Source organism: Neovison vison, chromosome 4 (genome assembly GCF_020171115.1).
Source record: "Neovison vison isolate M4711 chromosome 4, ASM_NN_V1, whole genome shotgun sequence".
NCBI classification, from domain to species: Eukaryota; Metazoa; Chordata; class Mammalia; order Carnivora; family Mustelidae; genus Neogale; species Neogale vison.
The window spans coordinates 178,432,329-178,454,258 of record NC_058094.1 but is presented as its reverse complement, the minus strand read 5'-3'; the positions used below and the strand labels follow the sequence as shown (position 1 = coordinate 178,454,258).

The 21,930-nt window shown below is 41.1% G+C and overlaps 1 protein-coding gene across 2 annotated transcripts in view; it reads left to right on the top strand.

The window, feature by feature from the left end:
* RAPGEF5 (Rap guanine nucleotide exchange factor 5) overlaps positions 1–21,930 on the top strand; it is a 223,528-nt gene that overhangs the window by 36,540 nt on the left and 165,058 nt on the right. For both annotated transcript variants that reach the window (XM_044246197.1, XM_044246196.1), the window contains exons 2-5: positions 2,115–2,165; positions 4,281–4,387; positions 9,709–9,830; positions 11,277–11,445. In XM_044246197.1, the coding sequence (XP_044102132.1) occupies positions 2,115–2,165; positions 4,281–4,387; positions 9,709–9,830; positions 11,277–11,445 (449 nt within the window). The remainder of the gene's footprint in view (positions 1–2,114; positions 2,166–4,280; positions 4,388–9,708; positions 9,831–11,276; positions 11,446–21,930) is intronic.

Sequence of the window (21,930 nt, the reverse complement as noted above, 5' to 3'; positions counted from 1 at the left end):
TGGTTTGCTTTCTTTTGTGAATGTGCCTCTACCTGGTTCTTGAGAACTTGTTCCTACCTAAAAGCTTTCTTTTCTTTCTTTCTCTCTTTCTCTCTCTCTCTCTCTCTAATTTTTAACTAAATCATGTGGAGTAGTTGCTTTTGTGAGCCGATTCAGGCAATTAGATGAGTAATAAAGACTGTCAGTTCTGGCCTACCTTCTTGACTTTTAAAAGTCTCTCTATTTAGGGGGAGAAAAATCACTTATGATGATTCATCCTCGAATGATAAAGCTAGTGCATATGCAAATTTTAAATTGTTTGGTATTTCAATAAGTGAATATATTACATAGGCTCAGACGACAGAAGGCCTGAGAAGGGCTGATTGGGAGTGTGTATAATACCACACCAGAAGGGGTGGGTGGGTGTTTTATTTTAATACATGGGAATTAAAAATGGCCTGTCTACCTTCGTAAATTTAATTTTCTTTTAAGCCTTTGCACATCTTTAGCAGAGTAAACCAATTGGCATCTCTGGAAAGAGTTTGTATATTTCTTTCAGTTTAATTAAGATAAGTAACGGGGGGTGGTGGGCATGTGGCGTGGAGAGGATGCAGAATAGGAATTGTGCCTTAGGCTAAGGTTTGGTTGAAGGTTCAGATACTGAAAGGTGATGACTGGCAGGCTATGTTTTGTAATTCAGCCAATGATTTTGAGAAGTGGAGGCGGCAGACTAAAAACGATGGGATCTCAAAACACAGCAAGCCTTGGAATAGAGTTGTAAAGAGCTTTTAAACATAGGTTGGGAGCTCAATAAATGTTAGTTTCTCTTTTCTGTTCCCCAAAGCACAATGGGAAATGATACTAGTTTTCTATTGTGCTTAAGCATATGCGGGTGATGGTGCTGCCTACTGGATCGTTAGGTACGAAAAATGAGCCACTACAATTCAAATCATTCAGTAACCACTTACTAAATTGATACAGAGATGTACATATCTATAAATAAGTGAATAGCAAAGTAAACATTTCTTTGCAAGGTTATGTGCTGGATGCTGTAAGAGCAAAGCAGTATAAACTGTCAGCACCCACTCCAGGAGCTTGTGGAGATAGTTGGGGCAAATGCACACATAGAATGCCAGCCAGCCATGCAGAGCATCCTGGAGCTGCCACGTGATTGTACGGAATAACAGAGCTGCCAGGAGGGCCAAACCCCAGTGACCGGGGCAGGTGGGAGGAGTTTCACCTAGGAGCGAACTGCACTAAACCTGGACTTAGAAGTCTGGTGGGGCTCAGGGAAGCGGCAGGGAAGATGGAGGGCTCTCCAGTGTAGAGAGTGGTGGGAGCAGAGGCAGGTGGGAGTGCCGACCTCTTCTGATGAGGAGGTTTGTCCTGTAGGAAGTTGGAGGGAGAATACTGAAACCTGTTGGAAGCAGCCCGTGGTGGTCAGACGGACTCCCTAAGCAGTAAGAGACCCACTGTAAAGCAGGGGACCTTTGTTCAGTTTTGAGGTTTGCGGGACGGCCTGTGGGGAGCGTGACCAGAGGTCCGGGAAATCCATGGAGAGGCTGAAGCAGTGGTGTAGATGTAGGGGGAGTCTGCATTAGGTGGGGAAAGAGGAAATTAAAAGGAGAAACAGAATCAAATCACACAGAGAATAAAATCCCAACTATGAAAACCTCCATCTTTTCGTGGCCCTCCTTAAAGTTGTATCCTTTGGGTTGGGATCTGTTTATTTATTTATTTAAAAGATTTTATAGCTAGAGATAGAGACCAGAAGTGGGCAGAGAGGCAGACAGGGAGAGAGAGAAGGGGAAGCAGGCTCCTGGGAGCAGAGAGCCCGATGCGGGGCTTGATCGGATCATGACCTGAGCTAAAGGCGGAGGCTTTAACCCACTGAGCCACCCAGGCACCCCATGGGAGCTGTTTAAACAGAATAACCTGTCCCGTTGCAATGAATGGTGACTAGATACTTGCACTGAATGAGAATAAGGAATCCTTTATAGCCCATTACTTGAGACTGAAGCACATTTTTTTTTGGTTTGGGCGACTGCTGGACCCGCCGCATTGTAGACATCGACACTGCTGGTACAAAGATTTGTTTAGTTCTAATTTTTCCCCTCTTCTTTCTTTCAAAATAGGCTCTATCCAGAAGAATTTCCAATCCATACCTTGAACACACGCCTTCCCAGGTACGATTCTTTTCTCTCACTGCATTTTGTGAAACAGGGATTTATGAATCCTGATGTAGAATTCTCTAGTTACAGCTCTTCCCTTTCCTCCTGGGCATGCTGTCTCCCACGCTGTCTCCTTCACCTAGGGATAGCACAGCTGAAGTTTTTGAAATGCTCTGATAATTGTGTCATGGTACGAGATGTTCACCAGATAGAAAAAAAATATTTTTCCAACTTCCAAGCCCTTATATGAGTGTGTTATCAATATGGCAGAGTTAAATATATATTTTTTCAATTTGCTGTATTAATAGAAATGCTGCATTTTTAAAAGAGTGAATGTTTTATTCTAAAAACTTGGTATAACAGGGACTTATTTGTAGTTATCTATTAGTAGAGTATTTCTAGGTTTGCTGAAAAAAGATGGGGAGCCTTCACTGTATTTAAAAATCATTTGACAAAGAGTTCCTTTTTTTCTTTTCTTTTTTTCTTTCTTTCTTTCTTTTTTTTTTTTTTTAGAGTAACAGGAGGCTACGAGCACTGTGAGGTCTGAAACTTCTTGGCCTTGTTCACTACTGTATCCCCAGCACCTGCAGTGGGGTCTGAGAGCCACTCATTAGATGTTTTGTTTCTTTTTTTTTTTAAAGATTTTATTTATTTATTTGACAGACAGAGGTCACAAGTAGGCAGAGAGGCAGGCAGAGAGAGAAGGGGAAGCAGGCTCCCGGCTGAGCAGAGAGCCCGATGCGGGGCTTGATCCCAGGACCCCGAGATCATGACCTGAGCCGAAGGCAGAGGCTTTAACCCACTGAGCCACCCAGGTGCCCTCACTAGATGGTTTTTGAAAGACTGAGTGAATGAGCATTGATACCTTGTCAGGACCTGTCAAGGGTGAGCTGACTTGACCCTCCTTTAGGGTAGTATTTTTTCTTTTCTCGCAAATTTTAATTTAAATTCTAGTTACTTAACATACAGTGTAATACTGGTTTCAGGAGTAGAATTTAGGGATTCATCATTCACATAGAACACCCAGTGCTCGTCATGCCAGGCGGCTTCTTAATGCCCGTCACCCATTCAGCCCATCCTTCACCCTAGGGTAGTTCTTTCTGTCAGCTGACTTGTTGCTGTTTTTGTTTTGTTTTGCTTTATATACAGTTACAACATGTTAAAAAAATCATTTCCTGCCCTTCACACTTTCTCATCAGGTTGTGTTTAGGAAGTGACACTAGGAATATTAGGAAGTGTAAGGATAGGGTTGAAATGTTCCCTGTCAAGTCATAGTCAATATACTATTAATTGGTTTGCTTCAAGAGAAGATATAAAATATTTTATAGGTGCAGAGTAGTGTAGCTGCAGAAAGAGTTCACCAGGAAATAAGTAAACAGATGTCGTGTACATTCCCAGTATATACTAATTTTCATGAGCATCAAGACAGTTCATTTTTACTTAGCTTTCTTTGTTTGTGAAACAGCATTGCACTGTGGAGGAACGTGCCACATATAAAGGAGGTAATATATAAAGTAGGACGTGGACCTCTCTGGATCCTTCATCCTCTAAGAATCAGAGATGCGTATGGGTGAATTAGGATGAAAAAGGAAGTTAAGTAAAATTTTTATCTGCTAGGAGGAATCATGAAGTAGATGAAACCAGGGTGCTTGGAATTAACAATGAGCTCCGCAGCAGAGGGAAGCTTAAAAGCAAAGCAGACAGCAGCCTATCACATCGTGTCACAGTGTGAGATGTTCACTCGTTAGGAAAACGTATTTTCCCATCTTCCAAGACTTTGACACGAATGCATTATCAATATGGCACAGTAATATGTAGTATAAATATGCTTCAGTTTGCTGTGTTGATAGAAACCCTATTTAAAAAAAAACATTTCATTCTGGAAACTTGGTATAAAAATTATTTATAGTTAAAGCAGTTTATTTGGAAAATAGTTACTGTCACATAAGAGCACAAGTGGACCAATAACAAAAATAAAATGGGTAGTAGTTGGTCTGTAACTACGTAGGCTAAAGTGTTGTTAAACTTAGGGATGTGGGCAAGATTTTTTTTTTCTTTATAGTGTGCTATTGGCAGCTTACAAATTGTCATATTATTGTAAATTTATGGAGAATTTCTTTTTCCATTTAGATTTATGGAGAGAATTCTTCTTGTGCAGGAAGAGCATTGAGGAATATTATTATTGTTCAGGCAGCTGACCTGATAAAGGACAGAGTGAACCTCAAGGGATTTTACAGGTAACACAGTTTTCTAATGCCTTGTCAAAAATTCTCCTTGAATAATAAAAGAAAAATGTGCTGAAATCATAACCTTGATCACAGAGAGCTGGGCTTATCACTACTGGGAGGATTTGTTTGTTTGAAGTGTCTATTTGGGGTACTGATGGTGATTTTTCTCTTTAGACAGTAGACTCCTGGTTCTCAAGTCAGGGTATGGACTCTCCAGGTGCAAGTGGATGGGTTCCTGAGAGAGTCTGCTTTGCTTCCTCTGAAATGTGATGTTTTATAATATTTGTACTGGGCATGTGCTGCTTTGGGACATCAATAAGCATAGGTCCCTTCTTCAAGGACCTTATCAAGGCTCTTTGAGGACTCTTGGGATATTGAATGGGAGAAGGAATTCTGCTCTAACTTGCCAGGTGAGGATGAGCCCCTCCTTGGGCGCTGCAAGGAAGGGGAAGGGCAGGTGGCAAAGGGTTAGTATTTCTCCACCTTGGCTTGTGAATAAGGACAGGGGTATGAAAGTAGGTGGATGGCTAATGCCCAGTTTTAAAGTACAGCCGGACTAAGAGAATAGTCACTTAGAAAGTTGAGGACGTGTTTTCAATTCATTGAGCCATTTAAAGAAAAAACAAAAGTGAATTATGAGCTTTTTATTTTATCAACTCAAGGTACTAAACCATACCAAAAAATACCAAAACTACATTATAAAAATAAAACAAAAAGAAAAAAATTTATTACCATTTTTTCTTACAGAAATGAGACTGCAATATACCATAAAGAATAGGAATAGTACTCAGAATAAATGACACCCCCCCCCCCAAAAAAAAAAAGAAAAAGGAAAGGGGCACTTGGGTAGCACAGTCGGTTAAGCACCTGATTCTCCGTTTCAGCTCAGGTCATGAACTCAGGGTCATGAGATAGAGCCCTGCCTCAGGCTAAACGCTCAGAGTGGAGTCTGCTTGAGACCATCTTTTCTTCTGCCCCTCCCCCCAAATAAAGAAATAAATTTTAAAAATGGTAGGAAAGATTCTCAGAATAAGGACATTTCATTAAGTTAACTAACTTTAGCTTTATCACAAACTCATTGTAATATTCCTGTTTTTTCCCTTTGTCACAGTTTGGGAAAAATTTCATCATGGCCTGGATTTGGGGTATAGTGATTCCCAACCTTTTTGAGTAAGAAGACCTCCTTTTTATTGAGACATGACTTAAAATGCACAGTTCTTGAGGGTACAGCTTGAAGAATTTTTTAATTATTATATACACCTGTGTAACTATTATCCATACCCTAGGTAATTCCTTAATGTCTCTTTTCTCATCACTATCCCATGCTACCAACTACTTTCTAAGCAGACTCTTGGCAGAATCTGAGGTACCAATGAGCAAGGGAGGGAGGGGAGGCTGGGAGAACTACAGTGAATTAATACTTTAAAATCCCATGCTAAATTTTTAAAAAGATTTTACTTATTTATTTGAGAGAGAGACATACAGACCACAAAAGCGGAGTGGGGAGGCCAGAGGGAGAAGCAGACTCTGAGCAAGGAGCCCTATACGGGACTTGATCCCAGGACTCTGGGATCATGACCTGAGCTGAAGGCAGATGCTCCACCCACTGAGCCGCCCATGTGACCGAAAATCCCTCATTAAATTAACCACATTAGTACACATATAGGTTTTGAAAAATATGACCTAGGTGAGACATGATCTATTCTGTTGAGAAAGCATGTTTTTGTATATACGGACTCATGAACCTCTTGAAAAAAGCTTACCCTCTACCTTCCAACCCTCTGTAAGCAAGCAATTCATAGTCCGAGGTCTAAGAACCTTCAGTTTAGAGTCCGGGCCAAGTAGACATGACAGGTGAGAACAGCGTTTGCATTCATGGCTGGACCACTTCACATAGAGCCCTTTGAATTTTTTTTTTTTAATAGTTGATATCAATTTTAAACTTATCTAATTATTTTTCATTTTTAAAAAATAAAAACTGATTGAATAAAGCTTTGGGTCTAAACATGAGCTGGCTCCTGCGATTCTTTTTAGCTACCACCCAAGTCTCTGTGTAAGACCTGTCATTGCTCTCAGTGCTCTCCGTGGTCTCCATGGATAGAGATTGAAAAAAGCATTGGGAGATGTACGTTAATGAGGTTCATGGAAAAGAACCATCTATCCAAGTTAGAACAGATTTAGGGTTCGGTGGGAGTTGAATGGGGAGAGAACATGTGCTGTGCTATTTCAGAGTCCCCGTGGTTGGGCCAGAACGTCCTGTCCTTCACAATATAAAGCCTGATCAGTGCCCGGGGTCTAAAGACAGTGCCAATGTGATTGCCTTGGACGAGTCGTTTTCCTTTGTCTGGTAGTAAATTGAGGTGAAGTGGTCCCCGTGTGCTACATGAGAATTACTTTCAAAACTTTGAGATGTTTTCTATTCCTTTTGCGCTCCAGAAAAAATCATACTGGTTTCTGAGACTTCAAGTAAGTCTCTAAATACCGTCGCCCCATTTACATTTGAGATTAGGGTTCTTTTCTGTCTGCAGTACCATGAATGAATTGCTAAAAATGTAACTAGAGACAGAAGGAGACCAGAAACTGGAGCTGAAATCATGTTTAGTGTTATGTTGTAGCAGTCACTTAGCCTGGTATCTGATCACCTCCGTGTCCCAGTGTTCCTGCCTCATAGTGCAGCTGCAGTTAGATCTACATGTACTCAAACGGTTTCTGGATCCGCTACAACACCGAAAATACCCTGGGAGGTAGAACTGGGTGTTGAGGTCGCTCCCTTCCATCTATCCCTTTTCTTGCTCCTTGCTCTCCCCTGAGTCCTGTAAGCTTTAGGTATGGTAGCTGCATTCTTGCAGCCCTGACCAGCAAGTCAGGAGAGGAGTGCAGTGCAGGGGCCCCTAACCTCATGCTGTCTGCTTTGGTGATATTAATCATAGTGTTGCTCTCTGTTACTAGTGGGGTTTTCCCTCATGCAGATGTGTTGTTGAAGGAGATTTGAAACACAACTTAAGAAAGTTGGGGGTGGAGAAGGGGATCCCGAGCACTTGAAACATAGCTTGCTGCCCGGGGTGGGGAGCTCCAATGAGCTGTTATTGTCATGGCAGTGTTCTGGAGATATGTTTCGGTGTGTGGACTCAGCTCTGCTCCCCAAGACAGAGTGAGCCCTTCCCGGTGAGAAGCTAGAGCTCGTGGACTGGGGCTTTGTAGTCACCAGGGTCGTCTGGGCCCCATTCAGCCACACTGCGTAAGAATCTACATAGTAACCGAATCTCCCAGGTGCTCCTAAACACAATTTTGAGGACCCCCAGTCTAGGACACTTCTTCTCCATCGCCTGTGAGCAAGGCAAACATACTCACCCATCTAGCCATCTTTTGCAGTTTGGTTTGCTTAGTAAATGTTAGGTTGTGTCCTGTTCTGGGTGGTCAGACGCTGAGAGCAGGTTGAGGACTGGATTGTTCTTAGAATAGGGATTATGATGATACAGTGTTTTAATCCATAGGATAAAAGTGTTTTACAGGCTCAAAGATGCTGGCTAATTGACAGAGGTGTTGAGGAATTAATTAACACTTTGAGCCTTTAACATGAAAGGTGTCTTATAGAATTAGAAGTTAATATTGACTGTTTTGTCTGATTGCCTAGTTTATTGTGATCTGTTTTCTCCTTTTTCAAGAAACATCCATTTATTTGACAGTTAATCTTTCTAATGTCTTAACACTAACCTGCAACTAAATGTGTCTGGTATTGCCCTAATTGCCTTAGAGTATCTTTCAAATAGTGACACTCTCCCTCACCGCCCCCCCCCACAAGGATGCTTTACCTAAAGCTGGAATATTTGTTCAAATACCTCAGCAGAGGGGCGTAAAGCACGTGACTCTTGATCTTGGGGTTGTGAGTTCAAGCCCCACGTTGGGCATTAAAAACAAGAACAAACAGACCCAAAACCACAAAACAAATATCTCAGCACAAAAGTTTATTTTTCCTTTTACCCCTGAAAATGTAGGGCCTCATGGCATTTCTTCACATTGTTGGTTACTGTGTGATTTCTAGGTATTAATGGCTATGGCCAGTCACAAAAAAATAAGCAGTATTTTTCTGTTTTAGGAATAAAATAAATGTTGATGTGTTTTGGTCCTTAAATACCAAATACTGAATAAAGACAACCATTTACACGATGCATCTTTGAAAAAAAAAATGGTGACATTTTCATAAGGGAGAATGATTTTCAGTGAAATTTCTGCAAATGAAAACTATATTTCAGCAAGTTGTCTTCTTTTGGGTTTTCAGCTGAGGTTGATAAAGATGAAAAAGTAGGCATGAAAATACTGCTTGTAATGCCCAGATTGGGGCATGCTTCGAATATAGCTGTGTATTTTAAGACAGATTACAGGGGATATTTTTGTATGTGTGGTTAGTGGAATCCATCATACACATCTGGGTTTGTAGGTTTATGAGTTTACGACTTAGGCTGCTTAGGTAGATTGCTTAGATGATATTAAAAAGAAAGGTCGTGGTGGTGCCTGGGTGGCTCAGTGGGTTAAGCCTTTGCCTTCGGCTCAGCTCATGATCTCAGGGTTCTGGGATCGAGCCCCTCATCGGGCTCTCTGCTCGGTGGGGAGCCTGCTCCTCCCAACCCCCGCCCCGCCGCCTGCCTCTCTGCCTACTTGTGATCTCTCTCTCTCTCTGCCAAATAAATAAATAAAATCTTTTTTTTTTAAAAATAATGGTCATATTTATTGTTCTTTGAGACAAATTTTAAGATTTAATGTGTTTGGAGAGTAGCAAACAAAACTCTTTACTGCTCACTGTGGTCCTGACTTTGAGTAATCTTGGAGTTACTTTGTTCTCAAAAAGGCTAGATAAAAATCTACAAAGAGTTGAACAAAAGTTTATCACCATCACCTTGAGGTACTTATCTTACCAAGAAGAAGCATTATCTTTGTATAAAGGATCACTACATTTATTCCTTCATTTGTTCAACTACATGTTTTGAGAATTTGCTTTGTGCCTGGAACGTTCTCACTGTTGAGGTTTAGCAGTGAGTTATGTCTGTAGTCCCTGATATCCTGAAAATGATTCTGAAGTGACGGAAGCTTATATTACTCTTTCAGAAAGATGTACAGTTACTACATGGTAGGTGATTTGAAGTAAAAGCATGAGAAGGTGTGATTCTAAGTTTTCTTACGGAAGTGATAGTTGAGCTGAAATCGGAAAGATGAGTAAGAGTTGCCTGTTCATTTATTATTGAGTCCCTTGGAAAGGATAATATTAAATATCAATTCTTGGGCAAATGAGTGGCAATAATGTCTTACTATGAATGGTTTTCCTTTTGTTCTAGGAGGAGCTGTGTTGGGTCAGAGCTGGTAGACTGGCTTCTGGAACACTGTCCTTTTGTCCAGTGCAGATCTATGGCCATAGGGGTCTGGCAGCTCCTACTGGATATGGGAATTATGTTATCAGGTCAGTATTACATGTTTTGTGAAGCACAGAAGTGTTATTTTATTAAGCTACCAGAACAAAATTTACTTGCTTTTCTAGAGGCTGCTACAATCTGGATGGAAATTGTTTCCACAGGTAAATATTTGCGTTCTCTCACATTTTATAAACAAAAATGACCAGTCATCTTTTGGTTGTTAATTCTCACACCTTTTGTAAAAATAAGTAGGTACTTGCTGATTCATAGACTACTATGTCTAAGCGTCTTTCCCTTACCTTCTCCTCTACTTAAAAGCCCACTCACAAATTTTTTTTTTATCAGTGACATCGTTAGTTGCTCTAAATGTCTGATTTATCTAGCTGTACTTAAAATAATTATCAGAAACTGATTTTATGAGTGGAATGTTATGCCTTTTTAATTGACTAATCATGAGTAATTAGAGATATGACCTATGAAAATTAGCTGTTTAAATAGAATGCAGAATTGATGTTAACTAGCAACTAAAATAGATGGCAGATAGTGCTTTTCTTAGTTGAGCCCAGGGAATTAAAGGATTAGAAGTTAAGCAATTCAGAGTCTTAATTTAGCTTCATCATGCAGGTGCTAGTTGGTCACTCGGAAGTTCCTTTGTCCCCACAGATAATAAATATTGAGGGTCTAGAGCATAGTAAGGTTCGGAAAGGCTTATCCAAGTCTCAGTGTAGTACAGATGGGGATGTGGCTATAATTTCAGTGAGTCGTTAATACCCAGCACCTGATACTCTGATTTAGAAAAGTGGTAACTACCTTTGAGGGATGTTACCAGCTTGCTCATTGAGTCTCATGTTTTGGTGAGCAAAAAAATTTGTGTCAGTATTTTTTTTTAGGTTCAGTCTCCAATTCTTGATCCCTTTTAAAACAGCCTTGGTGGCGCTGACATGTTGAGCTAGATAATTCTGTTGTAGGAGCCTGCCCTGTGCATTATAGGCTGTTCAGCAGTGTCACTTTCTGTACCCACCAGATGCCTGTAGCACCCTCCGGTAGTGAAAACCAAAAATGTCTCCACACATTGCCGAATGTCCCTCGGGTGTCACAGTTGCTCTTGATTGAGAGCCACGGCTTTAAAACTTGGGATAGTTTTGTATTTGTGTATCACTCCAGTAGTTAAATCTATTTGTTTGCTTTGAGACACACAGAAATTCTCCCCACTTTTTGAATCGTTACTGATTTCACCTGTCTCTGGAGCTGAAGAATCGTAAAACCCATATGAATATGCTGGCTAAAGCCTCAAGTAATAAAAATAGATGGGTCAGTAAGTCCCTTTTAATTCAGTGGGATTGTGAGCATGAATGGACTTAGACGATGTAATTCTAGTTCTACCCCTTGATTCTCCCTAATAATTAGCAGGGCTTTTAATTTATTATTTGGTTTATGACTCTCTAAATAATAGACTTTAAAAAACAGATCCTCCCATTTTTTGTTTCCAACAGTGGACCAGAATTTATACTTTCAAGATACCTATGTTTTCTACCAGTTTTCTTCTGATGAATGTAGCTACTTGTACTGTGAATTTGAAAGGGAAGAAGAATGGCAGAATGGTGTCAAGCTTTTACTGCAACTTGTACCTCTCCTTCCGGCTAGAGCTGGCATCTGTGAACTGTAAGTAGATGCTCTCTTGTTCTGATATAAAATTATTCTCAACTTAGAAAACACTTCCTGTTTCTGGGAATGTGCTCTGCTGTTTAAGGTCACCATCTCCTTTAAAAGATAGCTGTCCCTTGGGGCGCCTGGGTGGCTCAGTGGGTTAAGCCGCTGCCTTCAGCTTTGGTCGTGATCTCAGGGTCCTGGGATTGAGTCCCGCGTCAGGCTCTCTGCTCGGCGGGGAGCCTGCTTCTTCCTCTCTCTGCCTGCCTCTCTGCCTACTTGTGATCTCTCTCTGTGTCAAATAAATAAATAAATAAAATCTTTAAAAAAAAAAAAAGAGATAGCTGTCCCATTCCCATTTCTCAGATGCAAGTTCAGAAAGGTAAAAGAAATGACTGGAGAAAGGTAAAAGAAATGACTGGAGATTAAATCCAGCTAAAAAAAAAATGACTGAAGTGGTATTTGAATCCCAGAAGCGGATGCCTGGCCAGCTGTGCTATTATCTACCTACTTTAATCATCACTGTATGAGCAGTAATCTAAATTAGAGGTAAAGATGATTTGGCTTAGGTTGAAATAAAATAATAACTGACATATTATCTGCTCTCCACATCGTGACTTTCCTAAGAAAGAGCGCTTTCAGTGAACAGACCTTTCTGAAAATAAGGGAGAAGCAACATTTGGCAAATTAAAACACGTGAATCACAATCACATGAAGATAGTGAATCACTATATGATTAAAATGAATTAAAATTCATTAGAGAAGCCTTGGGCACAGAGCTTGAGTCATGATATGGTGCTGTTGACACGTCTTTGTCTTTCCACGGAATTCATGATAAGCTTATTTTGGAATAGTAAATTTCAGGTTAAAACTTTCCATCAATAATTTTTCCATATTCAGTTTTCCAAATATGTTCCCATACTGTTGACTCTCAGGTCTGTGAGATCAGCGGGGCAAGTGGTGTCATTTTTATCTCATGGGTAGGAAAGTGGGTTCCAGGGGAAACACATACAATCATCACAAAGATGAGTTACTCTTAAAAACAAAACAAAACAAAAACTACAAAACTGGATAGTTAATCCAGGCTTTTAGAAAAGAAATAAGTGTTAGGATAGTAATGAGACACCGTGCTAATAGGTTGACTGTAGAAACATATCTTATGTCAAGAACTATGCTAACTGCTTTGTATTATTTCATCTTCAGTTGAATTCTAGAAGTTAGGACTATTGTCACTATTTTTAAGGGAGGAAAGTGAGGCACAGAGGTCAGGTGGCCTGACCAAGGTCACACGAGTGGTGAGTGGAATGTTAGGGTTTGCATCCATGCCCATGTGATCTAACACCCACTCTTGTAACACCTGCCAGAGTGTGTTTGTTCCAGGAGTTACAGGGGTCATTCCAACTTCCCCTTCTAAGACACTATAAACAGAACTATAAAAATGTTAGACTCTGAAATGGTTATGACTTGACCAGCACCACTGCACATAGAGGACCTTGGAATGGTAAGGCAAAATTCAAATGTAATTCTTCATTCAACTGTCTAAGCACAGAAGATGTTCTTCAGTGTAGGATGCTTTTTTTTTTTTTTTTTAAAGATTTTATTTATTTTACTTGACACGCTTTTAACAGAGGTCAGAATTTCCTGAGAAAAGTCAAGGAGCATTTTAATAAACTTTAATACGCTTTCCAAGGAGCATGTGCTTTGGAAGCTAGAGATGACTGTGACTCGCTTTGATGCCGTGGGACTGGCCTTCTCTAGCAGCTCTCCTTTACCAGTTCCCATCCTGCACACAAGAAGGAGGAGGGACCAGCCCCCTGGGTGCGCGCGGGTCACCAGGGGCATGAGGGCAGCTGAAATGAGCTTGCAGGCAGTCCTCATGATTTCGCTCCACTGCTTTCTCCCTGACTCAGGCAGTGGATTGGAATGCCACTGGGGGAGATGACCTTGTTACAGGGAAACCCGGAGTCCCCTCTAGAATCTAAAAATTACTTTCAAAATTCAGTTCCTAATATTCGTTCCAGATTACCTGCAGTCATTTGTCATACCTATCACTGAGCACCAGCGTCACACCTCTGGAGTTGAGAATCACTCGTGCCTTGTTTATTGGCAGGTTTTTTATTGGTGGTGGTGTGAACATGCACATTGGCAGTGGTCATTCCTCTGGGGCAGTTGTCACTGGGGAGCTATAGATCCATCTGTTCCTTATTATAACTACTAACTATAAACAGGTAAAGTTAATGAACCACAGTGAGTCTCTAATGGCAGGAGATAGGTATATACACATGTATAACATAAGTGTATATAATACACAAATATATAGTTTTTTTTTCTATGCTACAGTTAAGCAAACCTCTAAGCTAGGGTAAAATTTTTGGCTAAATCTTGGAAAGCCAAGGTTGAGGTTATCCAGACTTGGAAGAAATTATGGTCAGAGAAAAGGTGCCTAGGGACACTGTCCTCTTCCAGCTGTGATGGCTCAGCCTTCCTGCGGCTTGATCATGTGATTCCCGTCGTAACTTGTGCTCTCATCTGGTGATCCCCATTCATTCTAACCCCCATCTCACACCCGCTTATTCCCTCCTGCTCCTGCGGTGCTCTGCTCCTTCCTGGACCCCTTTCCTTATCTAGTCAAATTCTACCCACCCCTCAAGGGGGAGCTCAAGTCCTACTTTGACTACAAAACTTCCACAACGTCTCCAGTTCCTGTCTGTCCGACTTTCAGAAACTAATGGCGCTTGCTGTTTGCTTCCGAAAATTTTCCATTCTTCTGTGTCATTAGTTCTGTGTTACCCATTCTGCTCTCTTAATCTGTTTTTATCCATTCTACTGAAATGGCCTCTCAGGTCCTCTTGATTCATTAACTTGCATCATCCATTCACGAGCTGAAAATCCTGTCCCGTGGTCCTTTTGATATTTGAAGGCTATTAAGGTCTATATATGTCGTTCTGCATTAGGTCCCTTTAATTTGTTGTCTTCTAAATCTCTGTAAAATTATGTGAGGAAACCACTTAACGTCTCTATGTAAACATAATTCTGTACAAATGTATCCTTTTAAAGTGGATTTTTTTTTTCCATTTAGGAAAGAAGGCTTAAAGGAGGATGGCAAATGGATCTATTGCAGGTTTCTGGGCTAATTTGAGGGGGGAAAATCCCGTTCTATACCAGATAACTTTTACATCCAAACTGAGTAGATAATTTCAGCGGAGTGTTGAGAGTACCGTCTCTGGGAGAAAAAATAGCAGTCATGGTATTTTATTCAAACTGAAAGCCAAATCAAGTCATCCAGAATGGACTTTTTTCTAGCTCTTTTTAAAATTGTTGTTTTTTTGTTTGTTTTTTTTTTCTAAATTTTTGGAGGGTGGGTGGGGTTGGGGGGGCGGTGTTGTTTAGAAATGCTGAAGTAAGAGCATAGGGAAAGACAGCCTAATCTTACCTTCAGGACTAGTGAGAAGTTGGAGGACTTACTCTGTGAGGAAGCTTGGCTGTTTCACTTTAACCACCCTTACAGCAGTTGCCAGCTTACCCGGGAGCAGTAGGGCTCTGAAAGGACTGAGTCTATGAACCTCAAATACATGAAACTGTATTCTCCAATTACAGGGCAGTTACATTTAAGCTGTTATTTAAGGAGTTCTAGAGGATTGCTCAAAGATAACTCATGCTACACCCAGTCATGTAAAGAAAAATGTCATGTCTTCATTTTTCCTCTCAGCAATCTATTATTGTCCATGTGAGCCTCCATCTTGCTAGGTAGCCAGAAAGAAGGGACAGAAGCCCATAATTTTAGTTTAATCCAGTTAAGTTATTCTAATAAGGTAAAAGGCTATGGAGCATATTGTGGTAGAAAGGTTCAGTCTGTGCCCACTCCCTGTTCCTCAGGAAGACAGTCTCTGGTATGTGGTGAGTGGTATTGGTCTCTTAAGCCTGGTAGAGAAGGCTCTCCTGTCAGGGTGGGCCCTTTCCCATCCCCACTGATTTTGCCTAGTGGATGGGCAGCCCCTTCTCTAATGATCCCTGAGGTATAACTGGGGTGTTCTGTTGTCATCTGCTGTGGAGCCTGGGGCTGGTACAAGTTGGGTTTGTCCATCCTGGCCGGACCAGTGTCTGTTTGTCCTGCCTGGCTGGTGGGACTTCCTGGGTACCTGCTGGTGTTGCGGGTGCTCCTGAGGGTCTGGCTGTGATTTCCACAGAGAGTACATTCAACTCTATGACCTCTGTTCAAACAGCTCCCTCTCATGGCATCCCAGCCTGTCTTCCTGATTCTAACTATTGAAAAAACAAAAATATGTTTATTGTTGTTATTCTCATTTAGCAGGGTGCTTAGTTAAATGGTATCTTAACCTCAGTCCAGCAGGTTAATGTGAGTTTATTAGCGGGTCCCCTGAGCGGCTCAGTCAGTTGAATGTCTGACTCTTGATTTCAGCCCAGGTCACGATCTCAGGGTTGTGAGATAGAGCCCTGCGTTGCGCTCTGCCCTGGGCGAGGATCCCACTTGGGATTCTCTCTCTCCCTGCCCCTCCCCTCTACCCCCGACCCCAAAACCCCTTTCTCTCTCTTAAAAAAAAAAAAAGAAAAAGATGACTTTCTTAGCATTCATTATTCCATGCTCTAGGCAGAGACGCAAAAGGATACTTGAGGTAGATGGCACAGGGTGCCAGGCCTGCAGCTTGGAAGAGCGGCGGCATGTCTGGGCAGCATGAGGTAGGTCGCCGCAGCTGCCGCAGGGAGTCACAGCGAGAGGAACTCAGGTTTTGAGAAGAGTGGGGAGCACGTCTCAGATGGAGCCCCCATAGGGAACACAAGCATTATCTTTACATTGAAGAAAGAAAATGACCTACCTGTGTGTCGTCGGTTCTGAAGGAAGCAAAATACAGTTTGTTACTTGAATTCACAGTAACGTTTTTGTCGTATGTTTGCTTAATCAACATGTACAGAGTTCATGGTTCTGTGATCCATTTCTACGTAAAAGGTGTCTCCCTACTTAAAAAAATGGGGAAGATTTGGCTTTGTCACTTGGCCTAAACTGGCCTGGAAGTGACAACAGTAATAAAATCAATCATAGCAGTAATGACGAACACTTCTTACAATAGTTTGACGTTCCAGATGAAGGAGCTGCAGCAAGGCAGGCTGCAGTGATGTGAAATGAAGGCAGAAGGTGAACTTGGAAGTGACCTCTATGGCAGTGGTTCTCAACCATGACCCTTTCAAAAAGAAGGAGGCGTAATATGAGATCTGTTGAATCAGGCATGGGATGGAGAGCTCAGACAATCATATTCGTACTTAATATTAAGTTCTAAAGGTGAGGCTGATATATACCAAAGTTGAAGTCTACAGTTCTGTAAAGTCAGCCATACGGAAAGTGCTGGGTTAAGAGGTAGGAACCGTGAATGTTAACTAAATCAAAGTTGTAAACTACTATGTAAAGAAGTCAGATTAATGCCATTATGATGAAGATTTTATGAAGCATGGTACTTACCGCCACTTGGCTGACACTTGTGAAATTCCATGCATTTAGCTTTATAAACAATTATTATTTGGAAGGGAGTCTGGGAGTCCTTAGATAACTGAATTTGCTCCTCTTAGCTTTTAGATAAGGAAAAGGGGCAGGGAGAAGGTCTGGGAAAAGGCAGCTACTTGTCACCGGTACTCTTCCTCGTCAGACTTTCACTGACCATGAGGTTTGTATGAAGTACAAGTTTGTGCCCTGTGGGAATACAACTCTATGTAAGTAATATAAGACCCTTTAAGAGGCCAGCATGATTAGGACAAAGTTCAGAAAGAGAAAGTGAATGTGAAAACCAGAACTTTCTCAACAAATTTTAGTAGTAGATGGAATCCATCAATATATACAAGTGATAATACATCATGAAAATCTGGAGTTTATCCCAGGAAAAAGGGGTTTTCAAAGTTTAAAAATCAACCAGTATAATTTATCAGATTTAGTCTAACAGGAAAAACTGTATGATAAACTCCATAGATACAGAGAAAGCATTTGAAAAAAAATCAGTATCCATCCGGGATAAAAAGTCTTGGAAAACTAAGAATATAAGGAAACTTCTTCAATCTGATAAACCTTACATAAAACCTATGGCTTAACTTAATAGTGAAAGACGGACTACATTCCCACTAAGGGAACGAGGCTAATACATATCCTTCTAATCACTTCTCTTTAACACTAGTCAGTGCAATAAGGCAAGATAAAGAAGTAAAAGATATACAGACCAGAAGAAACAATATAGCCACCTCTTTTTGCAGAGGATCCAATTATATAAATAGAAAATCCCAAGGCATCTACAAAAAACCTACTAGAAGTAATAAGCAGATTTAGCAGGGTCATAAGATACAAGGTCAGTATACAGAAATCAACTATGTTTCTAATTACTAGCACAAAAAACACTCTGAAGTACTTAGGTACAAATCTAAAAAGTGTGCAAGAGCTGTATGTCAAACACTTCATGAGTAATAAAAAAAAAAATCAAGACTTAAATAAGAGGACCTCTCCATGTTCAAGTTATGGAAGACTCTGAATTATTAAGACCTAATTGTCCCCAGACTGATTTATCTTTTCAATGGCAATCATCTCCTTGTCTGTTGGCCTCACCATACCTGCGTAACAATAAAACCTACTTTCAGAAACACTGACCTCTGAACAGGGAGTGTCTGGTGCTCAGCCCTCAGACTTCTTCTTCTTTTTTAGATTTTATTTGTTTATTTGACAGAGAGAGAGATCACAAGTAGGCAAAGGGGCAGTCAGAGAGAGAGGGAGAAGCAGGCTCTCCGCTGAGGAGAGAGCCCAATGCAGGGAGAAAGATGCGGGGCTCTATAACAGGACTCTGAGATCATGACCCGATCTGAAGGCAGAGGCTTAACCCACTGAGCCACCCAGGCGCCCCAGTCCCAGTCCTCAGACTTCTTTGTCTGCTCTTAACTCTGGCTGTGTCCTCACCCAGTTCTTTATTTAATATCCTCCCCACAGCGGTGATTTCCAAAATTCAAACCTCTGTCTGCCCTTGGCACCCTACATACGCTAATGCCGCCACCACCCTCTACCCTGTCACCTCCTCTCCTTTGTTGTCCTCATCCTGCCTAACTTTGCCTTGTCTGCCTGACATGTTTAAGCAAGGTAAGAATCCATTGGCATTCTTGATTTCTGAATTGGTGCTGGATTAACATCTTCTAAGTGGGAGATCAGCTTCAAGTCCACCATTCCTATGTCCCAAACCTACCTTTTATATTCCTGGCTTTTCTTAATTAGATTCTCATTTTATGCTCTTTGGGGAATAGGAAATAAATACTGGATAAGTAAACATTTTTTGAGTATTTCTCAAAAAAAGATTCATGATGGAACTGGGCACAAGTTTTGTATTAGGATCATAGGTGAAGAAAATTTCCATTTACTACTTTATATTGTATAAAAAATGCTATGAAATCAGCTGGTCTTAGTCTTTGTTATTACTCATCACCCCCTCTCCCAAGGAAACACTAAGCCCTCCAAAATTTCCATTGTTTACAGAAAAAGCTTATTCTAGCTGTGGGAACAGATTGTTTATTTTTATCAGAGTGCATAATTATTTAAGAGTAGTATAGGAATTTTAACAAAAATTGAACTTTTAAACCTGGTTTTGCTAGCATTTGAAATGCTAGCTGTTTACTTAAATATTAACTACTAATCTTCAATATAAAATGCAAAAATATCAGTAGTAACTAATGTTATTTGATTTTGGATGAATGTGTAACTAAATATCCTGGACTCAGTGAAACCTGTCACATTCACATTTTACTGGTGTTTGGTAAAAGGCTACTAGTTGTCGTTCACGGAGGCCAGATCCTGTGAAAAATTAACTTCCCTTTAGAAGGTTGAATAGAAGGTTGTATTCATGATATCAGAGATTGCAAGAAAAATCTAATTCTCATTTTTCTACCACCCCAGTTTTTTTTTTTTTGGTCATAAGAATTTGTATGCAAAATAGACGTGTCCAGAATATAGGTGTTAGAGAAGGGACAGTACTTGAGTGTACTTTCTTACTCTTCCTGGAATCAGTGGCTGTTAGATGTGGTGGAGATTGAGTCTGTGTACCTGGAGAGCATTCTCTTGGATAGTGTCTAGGATTTGCTATCAGTGATTCCTAAGAAAGAAAGATCTCAAGTCTGGCCCAGGAAATATTTCTACAAGAGAAAAGCCCTGAAGTTTCCTTGCCCAACAGTCAGCAAGTACGGAACAGACACTGAGTTGTCCCAGGAGAATGTGAACTGTGGCATCATCTGCTGACCTGACATCATTTGTTCTCAGTTTGGTGGTGGGAGAGCCCTTCTTTCTGCTCACGACAGGTTCTTCTCTCTGGGCTGTGGGTCCTACCCCATAGCCTTTCCTTTCCTGCTTTCTCAGTATCTCTCTGTTGGCTCTTCTCTTTAACAAACAAATGATTCCCTTAATCGTAATAACCAGAAGCCAACCAACCTTTTAATTTTATATCCTCTTCTAGTTACTTTCCATCCATTTCTAGCCCTCAGCACTAAAGAGAAACTCTCTAGCCCTATCAGATAGAGCGGTGACTGGTCTGGCCTTGGGTTAATCTCCTGCCATTTCCTACTTCCTCGTCCTGGTAATCCTGCTGCAATTCCAGGGCCACTCCTTACCCATCCTAACCTCACCCTGGATATCACCGCTCCCAAGAAGTAGCCTTTGACAATCACAGATGAGGCTGAGTGCCTCTCACTTGGGTTGGCGGAGTATCTTAAAGGTGGATTTTGCTATGTTTTGTTTTGTTTTCATAGGTGTGTGTGCTGTGCATCTTCTGCTTGTTGCAGGATCATGTTTGAAAGATTCCTGTATAGTTTGTCTTGGTTCTGGTTTTTTTCTGCACCCTAGAATTCTATGAGCCTCTAGCAAAGGTAGTCTCGGGTCCATCCTAAATATTGTATTTCCCTCTGGTCCCTCCAAACCAAACAAATAGCACAGGACAGCTCAACACCAGCCCAGCTTTGGGGGGTTGGGGGTGATGGTGGGAAGTAGTGAACAGGCCTGCCTGACATCCCCCTAGAACTCTTCCCCGTTAGAATTCTGATTTGGAGGTAAGTGTGTTCCCCGCCCTCCTTGAAGATTGATGTGTATGTGAATGCAAAAAGCACCCAGACACAAAGGGAGTCCCTGGGAGAGCAGTAATAGCATTTCACATGAAAGCTGACTGAAGCCACAACTCCTCTGTTTGGGTTTCTTCGTAATGTGCCGCTCAGTATGGTGTCAGCACAAGTATGGCTGGAAGGTGGTAGATAACCAGCTGGTTTGGCAGGTGCCATTTATGCACAGTCTCTGCCTCTTGAACTACTCGACTCCAAATCTTTGCAATTCCAACAACCATAAAATAGACATTTAACACATTTTCCTAAAGGAACAATGTTATGCATAGTGGTAGCTCTTGGCAGCCCACGTACGCTATTCAATATTAAGACATAGATGGACAGACAACTCATGCATTTTTGAAGTATCAATATACAAATGTAAAGTGGTCTTATTTGGATATTTCCATAATAAAGTGGCTCCAGTTTTCCACCCCGAAATACCATGAAAACTTCTTCCAGTTAAAAAGGAAGTAGGGTTTTCCAACTCCAAGATGGTATTGGTTGCTTTTGAATCTTAAGGCACAAATGTTTGGCCAAAGTCTGGTTGAGGAGCGTGGGTTCTGTCTCTCATATAGAAGATGTATTTTTAAGAACTTCATTGGAAAAATTTCAAACCCATTATACTAATTCTCGTGAAGGAATTCTCACTGAGAGAATGCTGGGAAGCCCTACAGGGATACCAGTTAAATCCAAATTGTTAGAAATTATACTGGGCCTGAACGGTATAAAATAAATTCCATTGCCCAGATAATGGCTGCCTTTACTGAGAAGGGCCTCAGTACCTCCTGAGCCCCTTTATTGGAACTCAACACTATGTGACTACAGAGCTGTCAGAGCTAAGAAATGTTCTTGGCTGGGGACTTACTGTTCTTTTCTGCTGTGGGATGAATTGTATGAATGATTGTCAAATAATTGGCTGGGTCACTATGTCTATACTAGTTATTTCTTAGAAAAAGGTGAGAAGGTGGTGGTGCTTTGTATTGCTATGACTTTAAAGATATTTTCAGTCACTACATCTCTCGTATTTGATATAAGAAAGTCATGGTTGGATGTGAATGGCAAGAAAGTCACTGAAAGACAGAACTGCTGCAGGGAGCTGGGAGAACCATGGAACAGCTCAGGGAAAGCGTTCTTGAGTAAAAGCAGGGTCCTTCAGTTGAATTGACTGGAGGTAATAAGCCAGCACCTTCTGCATGGTAGTCTCAGTATAGGGTCATAGAGCACTCCTTAAAGTTTCAGGGACTCCGTTAATTTATTCAACTTCCAGCTGGAAAGTTGGGGTTGTCACTGATGAAGGAGAAAGACTGTAGAGAGGGCAGTGGTTGGCTTGGTTTTGTTTTTGGTGGGGACTGGGTAGAATGATACTGTGTTCTATTTGATGGT